Below are 20,245 nucleotides of genomic sequence, written 5' to 3'. Positions count from 1 at the left end.
CTGGCAGTCTTGACATTCCTACTTTGCTTGTCAAAGAAACCGCTTTGTTTCATGTTAGTGAAGCTGTTGAACTCTTCATGTTCACCATATCGTGACCAAGACCCTTGGCAGAGGAAAGTATCCATATGGTTAAGATTTGATGACACCTTGATTCATTTTATTTGAACGTGTTGCCTGGAGGCTTGACGATAGCTGTTTCAAAGTTCAATGGTCGCTCCACTGCATGCACTGCGAGTGGCCTAGAACTTCAAAAAGAGCAGGCAAATGAACCGACTAACAGCTTGGAAAGCCATTTCTGCTTCTCCCAAGAGATTCTTGTAAAAGAGAACTTATACATAATGCTGACAATACGAAAGTGCGAAAGTTCAACAAATTCGAACAAAAGTTTGCTTCGTGCAAATGAGGAATTAACGGGTCACAAGAATACTCAACCCTTCACAATCGGTTAAGCGAAGAAAATCACAGATAATAACAATGCTATGCTGTGTTTCAAATAGTATACACGGCCCAGAGAAAACACCTAAAGGTCAAAGCTCAAGACAACATGGCCCTGTCCAAAAGCTCCTTCAACTCCCCACTATTGTAGGACTCTGCACGAAAGTTAAGGATCACTATCAATACAATGCATGAAATACGTGGAAATTTTAGCAACTGGATGTGGCTTCGTCATTTATAATTCTCTTTTCTTCTCTTTTCCGCTTTAACAAAAGTAAAAATCACCATAAAATTTCGTATATTTTCTCCACTTTAAACTCCAGTCAATCAAATTCCGCGTAGGAATTGTGAGTTCCTTACCGTAAGTAATGTCGCATCCTCCAAAAAATTCACCGTCAATGTACAGCTGTGGAAAAGTAGGCCAAGCAGAGTATTCTTTCATGCCCTGTCGCAGATTATCATCCTCTAGAATGTTGACAGTTTCGTAGGGGACGTTCAAGGTGTTGAGGATTTGCACACAGGTGTTGGAGAATCCACATTGAGGGAATTGCTTGTTACCCTTCATGAACAAGACCACCTTGTTCTCGCTGAGAAACTTGTCAATAGCTTGCTCTAATTCAGGGGTCAGGGCTGATGTGCACAATCCACGCAACATCCATTAGGTCAATACTAAGCAAGCGAGGGACAACATTCTCGACTGCCCTTTGATCGAATCCTTAAAGAATGCTTCAACCTAGAAAAAAAGTGACATCGCGACCACAAAACACGAAAATCTAGGTGCAGTCGCAAAACCAATGCCTCTGTGTTCCATAATTCATCAGTCCCCACAGGCATCGACCTAGTTGAAAAGAAACAGCATGCATAAGGCTAAACTGTAACTCAGAATCTTCGAAAAGACTCCACAGATAGGTGATGCCGAAAGATCAAATTTCACAGCACAAACAAACCTTATAAAGAAATATCAGACTGTCTAATTCATAGGTCGAAGGTGAAGAAGAATCGACCACATTGCCTTTCACCACATGAAAATTCTCCGCCACCTCTAAAAATACCCAATTCACAGAATCTCCCACAATTCATAGAGCAACATCTACATTCAACGCACACACTAAACCCCACATCAAATCGTTACTCTCACACAGAGAACCGCTCACCTCCTCCACCCCCGGGGGCTCCGAAGCTGTCCCGAGCAACCCCGCTCCTGACCTTGACTTCACGCCTTGGAACCGCAGTAGAAAACCCACCCAAGTTGACCAACCCCGCCTTCCATGCACATCTAACGGAGGTGGGTTGAATCCCAGAAACCTCAGCTATCAAAGTCGTAGGCCGCACCACGTTACTAGCCTGCAAGCTGCGCATGGCGGTCGCCATTGCTGCCAACGCTCGAGCAATTCGTGTGCTTGTCACGGAATCACGCTTTCTGGCGCCGGCTGTAGTCTCTGAGTCCAAGATATCCACCAGCACCTACATCCATGAAACGGATGATAACCCCTCAATTCATCGGTGGGTTGTCTCCGTCTTCTCAAATAGGGCGAAAGATGAGGGTTTAGTGTTGCTTCGTGACTTGTTTTGGCAGTGATGGAGGGATCGCAGCAAGAATATGTCGGAAGTGGGAAAGAGAAAGTAGGTGAAGTGCAGGCTTTGCTTTTTGCAAAAGCTCAGGAGCTTGCGGGAGTTTCTCAGATCACACTAGAGATTCAGAAGGGGTGGACCACCGCGAATTGCTTTGAAGCTGTGATGACCAAGTATCCAGCTCTGAAAGCGATCAGGTCGTGTATGATGGTGGCTTTGAACCATGATTATGTTACGGAGCCTGTGGCTGTCAAGGATGGCGACGAGCTTGCTCTTATTCCTCCGATAAGTGGCGGTTAAGAAGAGATGTGGGAGAAAAGGCTTGGAGTCTATATAATCTCGTGATCGATCTTGGCTTTTATCTGGTTAATCTGTATTCATCCGTGATTGTGAGATATTTTGCAATTCGATCAGTCAGTTGTGTGGAATCGTGTGTAGCGAGGTCGGCGCGTAGCATTGTATTTACGTGCAACGTGAATGATTTCTGTATTGCCTTCTGTGAGGAATTTTATAGATCGAGTGTGGAGCTGATGTATTATGTGCACTACGCTGTAAAAGTTAGCACTTGCTGCGATTGCAGTTCATGTGCATTTTAAGAAAGAGAACCCATCATGGTCGTCTATGAGTTGGCTGTGTTGGATGGAATTCTTTGGGTGCATCACATAGCCAGTATGTTTGACCCCTGAGGTAGAGCCTATAAAATTTACCTCAGTTAGGATAGCAGTGTCTTTTTGATGAGCGCAAGGCATGAAGGCTAGAAAAGCCTTACAAAATTGCAAGGAATTAATAAACCATGAAGGAGCAACGATCAGAAGTAGGAACTCTCGAAGGAGCGAAAGTGAACAGAGATCGGTTACACTCTGAACACAACGCAAGCAAATTGAATTACCTGCACACTCTCAATACAAGACAAATGCACACCCAAATACAAAGTGGGACAAGCAAGGAAGTCTAATTGTTCGTTCACTACACAAAAAACTCCATAATGTGTCAAAAACCTATCGTATAATTGATGAGGACAATGAAAGAATAATGAATTTCAGGTGGAAAACCATGGAATTCAACAATTAGCGGCCTCGGCAGCTGCTCCATCACAAGCTTTGGGACACAGTATTCTCCAACACCTTTGTACATGCTGGGAGACTAGCAACGACGAGAGATACTAAAAAAACATTGAAAATGATTCCACCCAGAAGGCAGCAATACGGTCAGAGCCTCCTCCTTCCGCCCATAGCCAGGGCCGACTGAATTCCAACAATGATCGCCTCCGCAATATTATCCGCCAAATTCGCAGGGATAAATTCAAGGTCACGAAGCTCAGCTGCCATGCTTTCCACTCGGACAGGATCAGCTGCAGTCAAAGCGGGTGGCAGCAATGAAGTCGGAAGGGCGAACGCGCTCATCACTGGAAACAGAGTGCCGTCGTTCATGCCAACAGGTACCATGCTGTGACACGCTGGCGGCATCTTGATGGCTTTCCCTCCTTCAATCACTCACTCCAAAGAATCAGAAACCCAAACCCTGACAATCCTCCCTCCTGGGCGTCAAACCCTAATTTGGGAAACAATACCAGGGCCTCTGATGATCCCCCGCGACAAAAGAAACAGCATGAAACTACTTAGATTAATCGGAAAAGGAACACTACACAACTGCACGTAAGAAATTTCCTACACAATTCGGCAATCAACAAATTCACAAACCTCAGTGCAGGTGTTCAGCTCTCGAGAGTGGCGTTTTTTTTTGTTTGTTTGTTTGTTTCTGCTCTACAATCCGAGCCTGAGCGTGAAAACCCTAGCGGAATTCGGTCGTCACAGATACGCAAGCCACGTCGCGTGGAACGTGAGATTGCAGATCGCAAATAACAACAACAATCTGTCGAATCTTAAGATCCACAATCAATTCTACAGTTGTGAAGTAGCATCGCTGCAACCTCCGAATGAAGAGGCGGGGATGGGAGCAACCGCTTGTTAGACTGATGGTTCGTATGCGCCGACCGTTGGACGAGAGATTTTTTTTCTTCTCTGACCTTGGGACGGTCGATGTGGTTACGTGAGTGAGTCTGTCCACCACAATAAATAGAATACACTATATTTTAAGTAATAACAATATTCTCCAAAACAAAAGTCAAATCTGTTCTTGGGTTGGTGTTGTTCACGCTTTTTTTAATACAAACGATTTGTGGACGTTTCTAGTTTTATTTTTTAATTAATAATCAAATAAAACCTAAAACAACACGTATTTCACGTTTGATTTTGAGCGAGTCTACCTTAGAGCAATGTAATAGATATTGTTTGATCACTACAAGAATTTTAAATCTCTATATTAAGGCAAAAATATTGAGAAGAGACCATAAATTAAAATTAAAGTTTGTAGGAGATTAGAGCTCAATTCGTTACTAGACATTAGTTTATTTTTTGTGATTTTTTAAATTTTTCTAGTCCAATAACATCAATATTTGGTAAAGATTGAATTTGTGAGGACAATCAATAAATATTAAAGTCAATCGTTACAAAATGTAGAAGTATGCTTTTTGACGTCGATATTTTTATATAGCCAATTTGTATGAAGTCATGTCTTAATACATATCTATAATGTCTGTAAATTTGGTTTATTTAAATAATATTTATCACAAAATAATAACATTAATATAGCATTCAAAAAATCTGAATACAATAATAAAATGAGAAACACGTTATTTAAAAAATACAAAAGAAAAATCTTAATATTTTTTACATTCTTCCACAAAAAAATAAAAAGAGTATTTTGTACAAATACACTTTTATTTTCATTAATTACAAATTAAAAAGTATATTTACATTTATACATCAAATTTCAAAAATGATGCATAGTTTAAGAACCTTTCTATATAAATCATTCCGCATCCAATATTTATCACTTACATGCTCAACAACACAAATTACATGTAGAGTTTTATTTATATACAGGCAAAGACACACATACGCGGAACAAGATAGGAAAACGAAAGTTTAAAATATATTTCTGGTGACTGCCCGCGACCCGGAAGAAAAGATCCAGACACACCGCAAGAGATGCCCGGAGGCGACGGGACGACGAGCGTCAACGAAGCAGAAGATGAAGCCCAGCGAGTCCAGCAGCGACAATGGCGTGAGCGCGCGCCACCACCACCCCACCATCCCCTCGCCTCGCAACCCCCCTTAAGATCCCCCAGGGCCGCGAGGCGGTGTGAAACTGACGAAATCCTCTATGGCCGCGCAATCCCAGTGCCCCATAGCAGCCCAACCCGATGACGATGCCAATGGGCGACGACTCTCTCGCTTGTCAGGCACTCCAATCTCCGCCCCCACCCCACCCACCCACTCCATCCCACCCTCGCACACTTCCCCCGACGCTTGCACCTTGCAGCTCCTCCCCCCTCTCCCTGGAATCTCATCACCACGGGTCTCGCCGCTAGCGCTGGCGCAACGCACTCGGACCTCGCACGCTTTCCTGGTTACAACAACCACCATCTGGACGCCATCCATCACTTACGGGAGTCGTGTCTTCATCTCGTAGGTGCTGCCCCTTCCTCTCCCTCTCTCGTGTCTAGATGGTTCCTTCAGCGCGTACGCTTGATGGCTCGCATTTGGCGTGGTTTTGATCACTCGGTTGTTGATTCGTAATTTTCGCGGTGAATTGCCTTGGTTGGGTTTTGTAGTTTTCAGGGAGGAGGATGTGGTTGGTGGTGTTAGACTTTGGGTGTAGCAGGTTAGGTTGCGGTTTGGAGCTATCAACAGAGACGTTTTAATGGTCAATTTAGAGTGCGGTGTGTTTTTTTTCGTCACTTGGAATCGGGAATGTTCGTTGTTGGAGTCAGGGCCATGATTGATAGCGAGCTCTGTTCCGGCGGTTTGCAGATTTTGGGAACTCGCGCAATTGCTAACGTTTTAAACTCCCTCGTAATTTAATTTTGGGATTTATCAATCAATATTAGACTACAACAGCATTCTGTTTTAAATTTTTTGTTAGACTTACTGAAGGTCAGTTCGCATGGGTATGGTGGGTATCATTAAAATTTCCCTCCTATTAGCTACCCACTGGGGTAGCTGGATTGTTCAGATGAAATTTCTGCCACAATGTTTGAGCTGCATTGCTAATTGGAGAGGGACTCGCTTGCAGTGACTGTTGTCAAATTTTGACATCATGACGATGGTGGCGCGTCCACCTTATGGTGTTGCGGCAGCGGTCACCACGATCTCCGTCTCCAGCACCGTCCGTCCTGCAGGGCTCAGAAACTGTAGTTTAGGGTTTCGCAATGCTGCTGGGTTGCGGACGAGTTTCAAATTGGTACGCAGGGATAGTTGTGGAAGGGATCGGTATCAAGGTGATCAGGGCAGCAGGCGTCAAGTAGTGCAACCCAGGGCCGAGCTCAATGACAATCAGAAGGAGAGTCTGCAACTCTATGGCCAGATTGAGAGGTCAGTTAGCTGAGCACAAATAGGATGCTTCCAATCCGCAATCGTAATTTTTTCAAGGAGACTGTGCCGGTACTTTTCCAAGTTTGCTCAGATTTCCGATAATGTGCTCAAGTACCTTTAGTTCAGAGCAATCAGTGAACAATATGAAGGTCTGTGGAACCATTACAACGTGGAATCCTGCTAATAATCTGCAAAATTAAGCTTCGGAACTTGTTACATGTTCTGTACACACGCTTACATTCTCCTTCAAGTCTTGCTATGAGAACAGAATTCTATTCTAGACTCTTATGTATGTGACGTTTTAGACGATTAAATCATATTCTTTCTCATTCTTATTTTTGTTTGTTTGTTTGTTTATTTTCCAAATATATACATAGTTGTAAATAACTTCTTTGGGGCCTTGTATGAACTTCTGCCTAACTGGAACCTGCTGGAGCACTAGGGTGATTGCAGATACAGCTAAGCGCACTAGCGGTGGCAACATGGACCCAGGAAGATGGCAAGATATTCAGGTGGACAAGTGTTTGGATTTCTTCGGACCGTTTCAAGATATTTGTTGTCTTGTGCATCCCAAGTTGGGCAGCTTTACCTAAACAACAGACCGGTTTTATTATGTCTAGGGTCAAAAAATCTTTCTGTCATGTACTAAATGAACCGAAGCGTTTTTATCGTAAGATCTCTATGTGCACTTGAAACGAAAGCAACTTTATTGTGTTTATTTACTATATTAGTTGATGATCTACACAATTATTTTTTTTCTGTAAGAGCGAGAGAGTCGATTTATTTTAACGGAGGAACGTGGCATGAATGTAGGGCGCGTGGGTTCTGACACCAAGTAGGAAGGAAGCTGTGGCCGTGATGCACTTTATAGGAGGAGTGTTTGTAGGAGCAACACCCCAGTTGACATACCGTTTGTTCCTCGAACGTCTTTGTGAAAGGTAGTCATTGTATCGACCATTGTTTGTGTCGGGGTTCTTCATTTTTGGTAGTGCATTTAGTTACAGTCTAAATCTGCCTTTGGATCTTTGAGCATATCTTTTTTGCTTTGGCAGAGGGTTTGTTATAGTTGCAACGCCGTACGCTAGTGGGTTTGATCACTTGAGAATCGCCGATGAGGCCCAATTCAAGTTTGACCGTTGTATGCGAGCTTTAATGGATGACTCCAAGTATCGACCATTGGTGCAGTACCTCACTTCTCTTTTCTATTCAACATGAAGGCTAGCTTTTTCTTCGTTTCTGTATTCTATACTCATGGAGTTAGGCACCAGTTTCTGTGGATAACAAGTGCTGTCAAACTAATAACTTGATGTGTTACTTCTGGTAGGTCGAGAACCTACCTGTTTATGGAGTTGGACACTCACTTGGAGCATTAACCCACCTTCTGATAGGTGAAAACTTTTTCAGAATTATATATTGTAAATTTTTAATGTAAAAAACCTTTTTTTTTTTTTTTTTTTTTTTTTTTCTCCGGGTCACTCCACATCTTCCACTCTTGCTTCTATTTACAATGCTTCCTTTAAATACTGAAGATGTTGATATTGCATGAGGAAATATGTCTGAGACAATATTAATGAGTGAAAATGTTCAAATTGTTGCATCTAATTTTGACGCTGGCTTCGCAGGAGCTAGATATGCTGTCCAGCGGAAAGGCAATGTAATAATTTCGTTTAACAACAGGGTGAGCAATACTTTGTGTTGAACGTCGCTTGGGCTATATAGTTCCTTGTGCCACTACTTCGAAATGGTGTGTGATCAGATCAAGGTTAATTTGTTAAAATATTTCAAGATACTCTGACCTTAAGTGGAGGAAGTTATCTACAGCCTCTCTTTGTTTTTTTCTCTCTACTTCTTCTTTTTTCTTTTCTATTTTCTTTTCTATTTTCTTTTCCATTGTTTCCTCCACCTCATGATTTACGTAGAGAACATTAATGTCGACTAGAAGTTTTATAATGGCAATATCCTTTTAACTGAACTTCGATGCTTTCGTGCAGTCAGCAAGTGATGCAATTCCGTTCCTATCGCCCATGGTAGCACCTATGACTCAAAACCTTGGCCCACTACTAGCACAGCTCACTTCATCACCAGCTGTTCGCCTCGGAGTAAGTAGCCTCCTCAACTCTAAAATTCACCATTAATGTTGAGCAAATAGCAAAGAAATATCTTGCAATAACAGCAGACTTGGTCGCCTTCATTTTCCAGAGTCGATAGTTGAGCGAGGTTGAACACTGTCATTGTGGTTGCATTCTTGAAGTTGACTGGTGGGTGAGATCTGCAGGCAGAAGTTGCATTGAGTCGGTTGAAAGAGTTTGGGAACGTAAGCCCGCCTGTGGTGAAGCAAGTCTTGCCGTTCTTGGAACAACTACTCCCTCTCTACGAGGACTTCGCGAATGGAAAGGACCAATTTACACCTGCCCCTGGAGAGACTGATCGCTTGGTGCGTGCTTTAGCTTTAGTGACTTCACCATGACTTCCCTCATAATGTGTACTAATGTATTCACCAACGTAAAGAGGCTAGCTTATCAGAAATTGTCATTTCGTTTCTAGAATTTCTTATTATGAGGTCTGTTATTCGCAGATAAAATCATATTATGGAGTTCAGCGAAATTTACTGATCAAGTTCAAGGATGACACTATTGATGAGACGCCTCGGTTGGCACAAATTTTGGTCCAAAAATCAGCAGTGAGCGCTTTCCTTGACCTCACGTTACGAGCTTTACCTGGGGATCATGCTCGCCCTTGCCTTCAGGTAAGTCCAGTTTAGTGCGCATAAGCACTCCGCCGGTGGCCCAAAAGTTTCAGAATGCCGTTTGTGTCTGAAATGCATCGAAGAATTGGTGGTGGTACATGCTGATCAATCATGCTGTGGCCCGAGCTTTGAACAAACACCCACACACACACACCAAAAACTAAAAAAACTAAAAACATAAAATGGGGGAGCACTAATCTTTGATCAAAAGGCATCTATGATCTGTTTAGAGTACTATTCGAACAGTGACGTATTCTTCTATTTACAAGCACCGTGAAAACTGATTGGATTTCAGGTTTTCCCGGAACTGCCCGACGAGCTGACCAGTACTCTAAACCGAGGCACTGAGATGTTTTCGAGTATAGCAGCTGGCACCCCATGGGCGGATCTCGCAAAAGGGTTCGGAACAAATCCTGCAGCCCAACGCCTCCGATCTGAAACAATTGCCAACATTGAGAGCCTAGTAGATGAAATAGCGATCTGGGTGTCTGCCTCTCCCAAAGACCGGCCACTGTTGAAGGAGTACACGAACTGAGGCCACGTGCTGTGTAGTAGCTCGGTTCTACCCTTTCCTGATACAAGTGATTTATATCAAATGATATACTCATGCCATTTGGAATGAGCACAAAGTTGTACAGATTCCTATACCAAGCGTTTAATCCGTAGATCCAAGCACACGATTGTAACCTGTAATTTGAATTGTACATTTTTTTGTAGGAAAAAAAGGGTCAGATTCACTTTCATGCTCTCTTATCCAGTTTTGTTCGCACTGTGGCGTGTTAAAGGCCCGTTTTCCTATTGGGCATCAAACCGATTGACTTACAGTGTGCAGCAGAATGAAGGATCCAAAATTGTGAGCCTCTTCACTGGAAGAGGTTGCTCTTTTACTCTACTCTCTCCACATGTATCCAGTCCCTTATCAATCGCAAACACCAACAAACTCACACTTGGATTCTCAAGGCTTCTGTAGATGGCGGGACTCCATGCTGACAGGCAGCGCTGGGCTTTGAACCCCAAAAATGTCATTTCCCCAAAAAAAATTATCCAGAAAGGTCATATCCACATTGTGAATCTAAAAGCACAGTCATCACCCAGTTTGAGGCCAACAAGAGAACCACTTGGAGCTCAGAACTGAGACCAAAACGAGGAATTCATCGACATGGGACAGCGTCGCGGCGGCAACGCTGCGGGGCGAGTCGGTGTTTCGCTCGCTGCGCACCCAAGGGCCACGTGGTTCCACAGAGAAATGAGAAAGAACAAGGGGCCTCGTTGGACCAAAGAAACTGCACCACATATGGACCACGCCGCCCGCCCGCCACCGCTTTTTCGGCGGCCCGTGTGTGCTGCTTCTCTGTTTTTTTTCCATCCACTTAGTTACTTGAGCCCATGAGAATGCGCAGACTCGACTTTGCGATTGATTGATTCACTGGGGTAATAAGGATGAGAGCTACGGCGCAGCTGACTCTGGGGACATTCTCCACGCCACGGACTGGTGGCCAGCTTCGTGGCCAGGGGAAGGGAGTGAGGAAGCACACACTGAGCCAAAAGCGCACACTCGCCCAGTATTCAAAATTCTTACCTCGTTCCTCACGCCTACAAAACTTAAGTTTCTACAACTAACTAATTCTTTATTCGCTTCTTTGTAGTAAGAAATTATAATTAATTAATTAATTGTTTAAAAAATAAATAAAACATTATACGTATACTTTTAAAGTATGAAATTGCAAACGGCTTTGATGTGTCAAGAGAGGGGAGGATGAACTTCGTTTTCTTTTTCTTTTTCTTTTTTCTTTTTTTGTTGTGAAGGGGATACACATGTGCCCCAATCGGATTTCAGTGAACAGGATCTCCTTACAGATCCCTTGAAGAAACCTGCCTAATTCCCCTAAATTGGAGGATCCAAAAGTATTGAATGAGTGGCCCCCTGGAAATGGTTTGGTTCCTACAATCTGGAGAAAAAAAAATTCTTAACACTCTTTTGTGGAAGTACCCCCTTCATTTTAAGTTTAATTTTATCTGGACACGTGTCATGCTCATATCATTTTTACATAATTTCCTCCTAATTGTCTCTAATCCTTTTCCTTCATTGTGACATATCTCAACGTAGTAGAAAAAACAAAGCTAGGTCAAACACATTCCGTGACTTTTACCTTTTTATTAGTTCGGAAAGAATTCCCGAGATTGCAAAAGAAAAGTAATTAAAAATAAAAAGTGAGCCCAGAAAGTAAAATGTGAGAACATGCAGGGGGGGGCCACATACACACAAAAGCTGCGGTGACCTCGTGGCAAGCGTCCGGCACCTTGGAGGGGGCACGTGGAATCAGAATATTCCCCTCGATGTGCTCCTTGTGTGGCCACAGCGCCTTCACTGCTGCGGCCCCCCATAAAATGGATGGATGTGTTCTGGATGGTATACGTGCACGCGCGTTGACATCGATCAGGATGAATGAAGCACGGTCTTCATTATTGTGTGGGTATCAGAACTGGAGTGGGTGATGCGGTGATCTTCTCCGGAAGCATCTCGCGCCTCTGAAATAACTACGAAGCACTAATGAATATACAATTATTTATTTATTTATTTATTTATTTTTGGCTTGTATTTTAGTAGAAAACTATACAAATATAATAATGAATTTGAATAAGAACAAGAGTACTTCAAGAATTGCAGAATATGGACACATTGTTTAATAAAGTTGTTGGATTGTTTATACATGTTCACTTGTATCGAGTTTTTTGTAATTTTTTTTATTATCTCTGTGTCAAATCACCAAGCTCTGTGTGTGTGTGTGTGTGTGTGTGTGTCAGTACTATTTTGTAAACAAGAAACAGAGTAGTGTTAAGAAGGGTTAATTTCCAAAATGGAATTCTATTCAATAAACGGATTTTAAAACTCATTATACAAACAAACCACAAACTTATATATAAATATCTATGTATATACACACACCGCTACATATGTGTCGGATTGAAATTTAATGAGGATGTTATAAAACTATAATTGTGGATCTGACCTATCATTGCTAAAAGAAAATGACATACTTTACACATCTACATGAACTAGAGATCAGGAAATCATGTGCTTAAATTCCCATTCAAACTCTTCTCCTATTCTTGGAATGCATTTTTAGGTTTGATTTTGATTTTTGGTTTTTGGTTTTCACAGTCATTTCCGTTATTGTATTTTCAATTTGATTGTCATATTTGTGTTATTAACTCCTCATGAGGTTTCACTTAGTGCCAACCTGTATGATCTAGGAGCAGGGGAAAATGTTTTACACTCAATTTTCTTTTCAAAACTTCTCAGTGTATTAAAATATTTATTTATGGAAGCTCTTTTGGAAGCCATACAGTTTGTAGGAAGTTCGTGCAAAGTGCTATAAAAAGTAATAAACTTATCGTGAAACTTCAAATGCTTTAAGAGGCATATTGAGAAGCAACAAAACATTTAAAGAGTTTTGAAATGCCCATCTGATGAACCAGTTTGGAAAGACACATGGATAGAGCTGTTATATGCTTTAACAAAGTTTCTCAGCACTTTTAGAACAAACGAATATGTTTCTGATCACATGGATTAAGTTTCCACATTTTATACAATCATGTTTTTTTTCATTTACTCACTTTTGTTGTAATCCTACCTTTTTATTTATTCATTTTTAAAATATCTAAAATAAAATCAAATAAACATCTAAGAAACAAATACAAAAACACATTTTTAAAGATACTGTTATTGTTGTTTGGTTTCTGTTTGTTTATCTATTTGTTTGTGTTTGTGTTTGTGTTTTTGTTTTTTTGTTTCTGGAAACAAATTCATGTTTGATAGCAAGATATTTCTAAGGGAAAACAGAACAAAAAATTAAAATTAAAATAAATAAATAAACAAATAAACATATTGTGTTACTGTTCAATATCAAACACACAAAATTCCAGAATTGTTGGTTAAGTATTATCTGTAATAAAATGAAATAGCCTGTCAAATTGCCTTACAATTTTTTTGAATTCTCAAATAATGGTATATATATATATTTTTTTGGATAACATTTTAAAAAATAGTACTTACTACAAATGTTTTTATCACAATGCTTAAAATATAGCCGATTAAATTATTTTTCAATCATAATATAAACACGCTTATTATTGTACAGGACCTCATTTTGATGCAAATCAGAAGCACATGTAAATCATTGTCAATATGTTTCAATTGTAAGTCATATTTACAAACACAATTGACTTCTTCAAATATTTATACCAATAATATAAATTTAGTACATACAAATACAAGATTTGGAGTAACGTGATAATAAATGTATGATTTTTAAACTTTTACACTTCAAAGTTCTCACACAAGATTTGAGCAATTGTTTATTGTATGAAGCTCACCTCAAAAAGGATTCCAAACTTTACTGACCCTTAACATGTTTTTTTGAAAAAAAGCATGTAAATACTTCTTCAAATCAAACAACTTTCCTAGCTCTTTACATCTAAGAATACATCAGAAGACATATCATCACTACCCACACAACAAATAATGAATCATAAGTAAAACTGAAACACGCTAATAAACAGATTTCCTTACTTTCTTAATCATTTAATGACCAAGTGTGAACACAAAGTGAGAGGTAACCCTCTTCACACCGCAAGTAATCAAGTCTCGGGCTCAAGGCCACGACTCCTGTTCATCAACAAGGAAAGTCAAACGTCAACTGAGGTCAAAAGTGAAAGGTATCGTAGTAACTTTATCTCTCCAATTTTTGCCCGATCGTTTTTATCTCATGATAACTCCCAGTTACACGGGCAGGGTAGAAAAACAATACTACGATTGGGCAGGACAGGATGACACATGGGAAGTGAGGCTTACGTTGATATCCGCGAGTACCTGATGGAAAGATCCACGGTGGGCAGAATTCGTCCAGGTGGCAAAGGTATCATCCAATGGGATTCGTCCACGTCGTCTAGAGGCTTCTCTTTAGGTTTTTATTTTTATTTTGATTGTTCTTGTTGTTAATTATTATAGTTCACGCTAGTAAAGTTCGACGAGAGTAGTCGACATTTCGGGAAGGGGACAGCAGATTCGCCGCGTAATTTTACTATGTTTTTTTTCGCTGTTGCCGTTAAGGTGTTTTTTGGTGGTTGCTCCCGCCGCGGATTGATTGCTTGTTCATTAGGTCTATGGGATTCAGGAGTAGTGTGCGTGTGTAGGTGAGTGCAATCTTTTACTTGGTAAAGAGAGGGTTCTGTGTGCTACGTGCTGGTTTTTGTCAGTTGTGGATTGAACGAGAGCGGAAGAAAGGATTTTTCGTAGGACCTGACGGGTGGAGCAAGATTAGAGACGGAAATAGGATGGTGGGGCTTGAAATTGAAAAGAAAAGGAGATGTGGAGGAAAGTGTGAAGGAAGTCACCGCTGGCTGATACTGTTTGAACCAGTTATTGGACATGAAGGGATTGTTGCTATAAGTCGAAGCCAACGTCCGAAATCTCCTCAATCCAGACCCCCGGCTTGAACCAGTTGCAATGTCGTGGAACGAGAGTTAGTTTTAGAGCCGGACAAACACATCACCCTTCTTCACTTGAGCTCCGGAACTTTTTGTGGCGGCTTCGTTTGGTGGGAGGAGGGGGCAGGGATAGGACTTGCGACGAGCGTGTCTCGAAGAGGTTGAGCTGATTGTTAGGATTGTTCTTGGTTTTAGACGGGTCATTTACTCATTTGTTCATTTGCTCATATATTTTTGTATTTTTCCTTCTTGTGGAGGAATTTCTGATTTGGGAGTGGTGGAAGAGTCTGGGAATTTGGGATTTGAAGTCTTTTGAGGTTTTTTGTGAGGAGGTGTTTGATGAAGGCGGTCGGAGGGATGACTGCTTTGCCTAGAGCTGACATCTTCGTAAAGATGTCGAGCTCGGTGACGAGGATTGATGGTGGGAGTGGTAGTACAAAGCCTCGTTTCTGTGAGAGCGGGTGTGTGAAATGCGCACCGGTGTCGCTGGCTCTCAGGTCGGATGGGTCTGCTTCTTGCCAGCGGTCGGAATGCTCGTCGTCGCCATTGTCGTCCGCGTGCGGCAACGCGATGTTTCCAAGCTCTGTGTCGTTTGGGGTGGGTAGGAAGAGCCGACGGGGTGTGGCCAGAGGTGCGGAGGCTACTGTTGCAATTTTGATGGAGGAGAGAGGCTCCAGCCATGACAGGAGCTCAGACTCGCAAGTGCTTGACAGTTTGAGGGATGTTATTCAAAAATTAGAGAGCCAGAATGCCGTACTGACACACTCGCGGGGGCAGAGCGCACCTGCCGCGGAGGATGTGGACCTGACTGTTGTGGAGGATCTTACTACCTTTGGCAGTGAAGATTCCCTTTGGTTGAAAATGAGAAGGGAAGCACGCTGGGATTCTATCAAAGAGCCAGCCCTAGCCAGTTATTTATATTCGACAATATTATCCCACAGGACACTGGAGAGAGCGCTTGCTTTCCACCTGGGGAACAAGCTCTCCAGCAGCACGCTATTGAGCACACAGCTCTTTAGCCTTCTGAATGACACATTCATGGAGGATGCTGACATTAGACGCGCTATCCGCGACGATATAGAAGCTGTGAAGGAGCGCGACCCCGCTTGTGTATCTTACACTCATTGTTTGCTAAATTTCAAAGGCTTTTTGTCATGTCAAGCTCATAGAGTAGCTCACAGACTTTGGAATCAAGGCCGGCACTCGCTGGCCCTCGCTATACAGAGTAGAGTTTCTGAGGTTTTTCAAGTTGACATACATCCTGCAGCCAGAATTGGCTCCGGCGTACTTTTCGACCATGCCACAGGGGTGGTAGTTGGAGAAACAGCAGTTATAGGAAATAATGTTTCAATTTTGCACCACGTCACTCTCGGGGGGACCGGTGCTGTAGGAGGTGATCGTCATCCGAAAATCGGTGATGGCGTCCTCATTGGAGCTGGGGCTACCATACTCGGCAATATCACAATTGGAGCTGGCGCAAAGATTGGGGCAGGTTCCATTGTGCTCATTGATGTGCCCCCACATACTACAGCCGTAGGAAATCCTGCTCGCCTAATTGGGGGCAAACAAAAGCCTACCAAGTTGAAGGAAATTCCCGGTGAAACTATGGATCATACCTTCTTCATGAAGGACTGGTCTGATTATGTCATTTAGAGATAATTCAACCTTATATTTTAGTTAGATTTTTTTGACGTCCCACACAAATTTGTGTTAGGATACTCTTCTTGCAGCGAATACATGCATCCAAGCATGCACTGTTCTGTGTTGGCGGTTGTACTCTGAAATGTGTGCATGATTCATGCCAGGATAGAATGTACGTTTACAAACTTGGCCATGTGCAGTTGCAATCAATTGCGCATTTGGGCGATACCTGTCTATTGCATCAGGAATATGCCACTGGTTAGAGTACCAAAGTGGTTTTCATCCGGTCCATTTCCAGAAGATGACAGTGAACAGTGAAATACCTGTAACCTAATCCGCAACACCAAACTTATCTCGTTCTAATGCGTTGCGTGTGGTCCTAAGTGGGCAACTGGTTCTGAGTAACCGCTTCCAGCACGAAGCACGTCATTGTGCGAACACAGCTTGGAAAATGAAAAGACGCGGTGAACGGATGGTAGTTCTTAACAAGTACTTAACATGTGATAGTTCTTAACAAGTACTTGGTGAAGACAGTGAAACCAGTTCTCTCGGAAGGGAAACGGGGACTTCTACAGTTCGGACAAAATGAACATGCACAGTACAAGTTCTGTGTTAATGTACCAATACTTAACCCTGATACCCTCAAGACATACTGAGACAATTGCAGGCATTTACGCAATGAAGCAAGCCCCTTAAAAATGGGAAATTAATGAGAATATGTCATCATGACGAGAGATTGCCGATAGACAAATCGCAGCTAAAATGATTATTTGGACAGGGCAACGAAAACAGGTAAGATATCTGAAGCTGTGAAGAGAAAAGCACAATCCATGAGAATGAGACTGTGTAACACTGAATAAAAGCCAATTGCGGAGAGGATCATACTTGGAGGTCTACAGAAAACTTCTACCCTCAAAGTCCACGCAGCGTAACCTACTAAAGCTTACTCGCGGTAAGGCAAACGCTGTTTACAGCAACGAAAACGAAATCGTCCAAGAACACATTGAAGGGTCAAATATGCAACATCGAAAGAACCACTAAAAATCAATGAAGTCAAGAAGTAGGCAACCTAAAAGTGAAAAACCCACAATTTTAGACTCTCAAGCAGGGGAATGCATGGAAAGAGCCAAACCTCTTGCTCGGAGGGAAGATTCCAACACAACCCATCGCCATCGGATGCCTCTTTGAAAAACCCGAGAGATCTGATTCCGACTAGAAACATTCACAGGTGTCGTTACCCAGCATCAGAAGATGCTACACACATCCCTTAAAGACATCCAAATTATCAACCAGCTAGATGGCGTAAATTCTCAGTTTACAACTATTGCATAAATTCTCAGTTTACAACTATTGCAGACTGGACGACCCGATGAGCAATGATGTGGATTACGAAAGCATGCGACTCCCATTTTCTTTCTGTTGAGATCATTAAATGTAGCAGACGTTCTCCATAATATTTACTGTAGACTATAGTAATTAATGTAGCTACAGTATTTAGAGTCTAGTGGAGAAGTACTGTTCATCCTCTTATCTTCTATCTTCTTGTGTACTAGACACAACCACATCAATAGATTTTTGTGTGTGTGAAGCTCTCTCTCCTTAGAAACCCTTGTGTGTGTATGACTTACTACTACTCTTGTGTGTGTATGATTTACTACTACTCTTGTGTGTGTATGACTTACTACTACTCTTGTGTGTGTATGACTTATTATTACTCTTGTGTGTGTATGACTTACTATTACTCTTGTGTCTTTCTAAACATCCTCAATACATTATCATCACGATTCTTTTCTACACACTATCGCAATTTCTTTTGCTCTAGTCTTTGACTCTTCAAACCTGTTGCTACCCTTGCTTAGTGTGTGGGTCAGATCCTGTTCTTCTTGCTGGCCCCTCACACATTAGCTGCTTGTTTAGAGCACTTGTTCCACTCTCTGCATTGCTTGCTCTGAATACTTGATCCAGCCCAACTCCACCCTCTCCTTGCTCCCTGCTCCCTGCTGTGCCCCAAACTGCCGCCGAACAGACGCCGAATCCGCCGCTGCCACCCTGTCGCCGCTGCCGCTGCCCGCCACTGCCACCCTGCTGCCCTACCGCTACCTGTTGCTGCCATTTTATTGTTGTTCTGCTGCCTTAATCTACAACTCTTTCTCCTTAAAATATATATATATATATATATATATATATATATTAGTTTTTTCAAGTTCAAGTTTATCATTTTATTTGACTTTATATTTTAAGGTACGTTTTACTCAACTTTTCTATTTGATCTTGTATTTTCTTTACAGATTTATTTATAATGAGTGCTTCAACATTTTCAACTGTTTCTACTATGGTTCTTACTATTACTAGTGCATCCCAACATTTTTAAGCTCTTTTATTTCCACCATTGACTGTGGATGGAAACAATTATCTATTATGGACAAAAATGGCAAAAGTAAATTTATTTGTAGAATAACTCTCGGATGCCATTATGTTTGAAGAATCTCCTACAACAAGTATTTCTATATCTCCTGCTATTCGTTGGAAAGCACTTCTTTTCCTTTGTCATTATCTTGTACCCACATTACAACATCAATATTTGGAAATGGAAGACCCTGCAGAACTTTAGAAGAATCTTAAATTTAGGTTTGATCATCAAAAGACCATTTTTCTTCCACGTGCATATCATAATTGGACACATTTACATGTCTTGGATTTTCCAAATTTAAATGCTTTCAATAGTGAAATGTATAATATTGTTTCATAATTACGATTATGTGGACAAAGCATTTTTGAAGAAGAAATGATTGAGAAAATTCTCTCTACATTTCCTCCTACATGTGCTCTGCTTGCACAACTATACAGGAACATGAAATTTCAGAGTCATTTTGATTTCATGTCCTGTCCACTTCTTGCGGAGAAGCAAAATGAGCTACTCTTGCGCAATGCGGAAGCTCGTCCTATTGGAACTACAGTTCCTGAATCTCATGCACTTAATATTTCAAAGTCTAAGAAGAAATTATATAAATATGGGAATCGTGCTCTTAAGTATCAAGGTAGTCATAGTCAAGACCATTTCTATCCATATGGAAAGAATAAACGTTCTACTATTAATTATAGTAAAAAACAAAAATCAGAGATATGTTCTTGCCATAAGTGTGGAATGATTGGATATTTAGCACATGCGTGCCGTACTTCAGAATATTTTATTAAAATGTTCCAAGAAAATAAGAAATTACGAGCTGAGGCTCGTGAAGTTCATACCATGGATGCGTCCATGGATTCAATTGGTGCTGATGACTTAAAGGCTTATATGACTGATAGAACCTCTAATGATGAATCAAATGATGTGCTCATTGATTCTGCAACAACACATACTATCTTACGAGATAGACAATTTTTTATTGAAAAATCTTCAACTTGGCAAACTAAAAATATGATGACCATGGCCATGTAGTCCTATTAATCCGTTTAATCCTATTAATCCAACATCAGGACTATTTCATTATTTTTTGGTCTTTGTTGATGCATCAGGTAAACAATCACATGTTTCATTATTATCAACTCGAAACATGGTGTTTGCCAATCTTATATCTATACTTATTCACTTTCGGGCGCATTTTCCTGATTATCCTATAAAAACATTGCGTATGGATAATGCAAAAGAATTTGCATCAAAGTCTTTTGAAGATTATTGTACTGCAACAGGAATCGAATTGACATATTGTGTTCCATATGAACATGCTCAAAATGGACTTGCAGGGTCATTTATAAAGCGTATACAACTCATTATGCAGCCACTCCTCCTTCATGCAAATCTACCTACATCTATGTGGGGTCATGCAGTTTTACATGCTACAGCATTAATACACCTCCGCCCTTCTTCTCTTGAAACTGTTTCACCACATGAGCTCATTTCAGGTCGTGTTCCAAATGTATCTCA

General features: G+C 41.4%; 4 protein-coding genes and 1 long non-coding RNA gene across 9 annotated transcripts; 3 read left to right on the top strand and 2 right to left on the bottom strand.

Moving 5' to 3' along the window:
- Positions 1–360: 360 nt before the first annotated feature.
- Positions 361–1,848, bottom strand: LOC112276831 (uncharacterized). The gene is made up of 3 exons (XM_024508574.3): positions 1,590–1,848; positions 796–1,065; positions 361–590 (listed from the first exon to the last, which is right to left on the bottom strand). The coding sequence occupies exons 1-3, from the start codon at positions 1,804–1,806 to the stop codon at positions 535–537; spliced, it is 543 nt and encodes a 180-aa protein (XP_024364342.1). The 5' UTR covers positions 1,807–1,848; the 3' UTR covers positions 361–534.
- Positions 1,849–1,984: 136 nt separating this feature from the next.
- LOC112276832 (molybdopterin synthase sulfur carrier subunit) lies at positions 1,985–2,627 on the top strand. Its single transcript, XM_024508575.3, has one exon. It carries the CDS (start codon positions 2,014–2,016, stop codon positions 2,305–2,307), a length of 294 nt encoding a protein of 97 aa, XP_024364343.1. The 5' UTR covers positions 1,985–2,013; the 3' UTR covers positions 2,308–2,627.
- A 368-nt stretch (positions 2,628–2,995) lies between these two features.
- Positions 2,996–3,932, bottom strand: LOC141044874 (uncharacterized). Of its 2 annotated transcripts, none has more exons than XR_012216618.2 (2): positions 3,708–3,932; positions 2,996–3,585 (listed from the first exon to the last, which is right to left on the bottom strand). It is a non-coding gene; the product is annotated as an uncharacterized LOC141044874 (long non-coding RNA). The 2 variants fall into 2 exon arrangements; XR_012216617.2 differs by having other exon boundaries at positions 2,996–3,490.
- A 1,222-nt stretch (positions 3,933–5,154) lies between these two features.
- On the top strand, positions 5,155–9,930 carry LOC112276723 (uncharacterized). Of its 4 annotated transcripts, none has more exons than XM_024508340.3 (11): positions 5,155–5,541; positions 6,145–6,443; positions 6,886–6,955; positions 7,257–7,381; positions 7,496–7,622; positions 7,768–7,831; positions 8,066–8,121; positions 8,435–8,542; positions 8,719–8,877; positions 9,019–9,189; positions 9,485–9,930. In XM_024508340.3, the coding sequence occupies exons 2-11, from the start codon at positions 6,169–6,171 to the stop codon at positions 9,722–9,724; spliced, it is 1,395 nt and encodes a 464-aa protein (XP_024364108.1). In that variant the 5' UTR covers positions 5,155–5,541; positions 6,145–6,168; the 3' UTR covers positions 9,725–9,930. The 4 variants fall into 4 exon arrangements, with proteins under 4 accessions (XP_024364108.1, XP_024364110.1, XP_024364109.1 ...); XM_024508342.3 differs by having other exon boundaries at positions 5,325–5,541; positions 6,897–6,955; XM_024508341.3 differs by having other exon boundaries at positions 5,328–5,537.
- A 4,463-nt stretch (positions 9,931–14,393) lies between these two features.
- LOC112276724 (serine acetyltransferase 5) lies at positions 14,394–16,444 on the top strand. The gene has a single exon (XM_024508343.3). It carries the CDS (start codon positions 15,019–15,021, stop codon positions 16,330–16,332), a length of 1,314 nt encoding a protein of 437 aa, XP_024364111.1. The 5' UTR covers positions 14,394–15,018; the 3' UTR covers positions 16,333–16,444.
- The last annotated feature ends 3,801 nt before the right edge of the window (positions 16,445–20,245 follow it).

Source organism: Physcomitrium patens, chromosome 24 (genome assembly GCF_059467195.1).
Source record: "Physcomitrium patens ecotype Gransden chromosome 24, ASM5946719v1, whole genome shotgun sequence".
Taxonomy (NCBI): Eukaryota; Viridiplantae; Streptophyta; class Bryopsida; order Funariales; family Funariaceae; genus Physcomitrium; species Physcomitrium patens.
The sequence above is the reverse complement of the archived record's forward strand: the minus strand, read 5'-3'. Positions and strand labels throughout refer to the sequence as shown.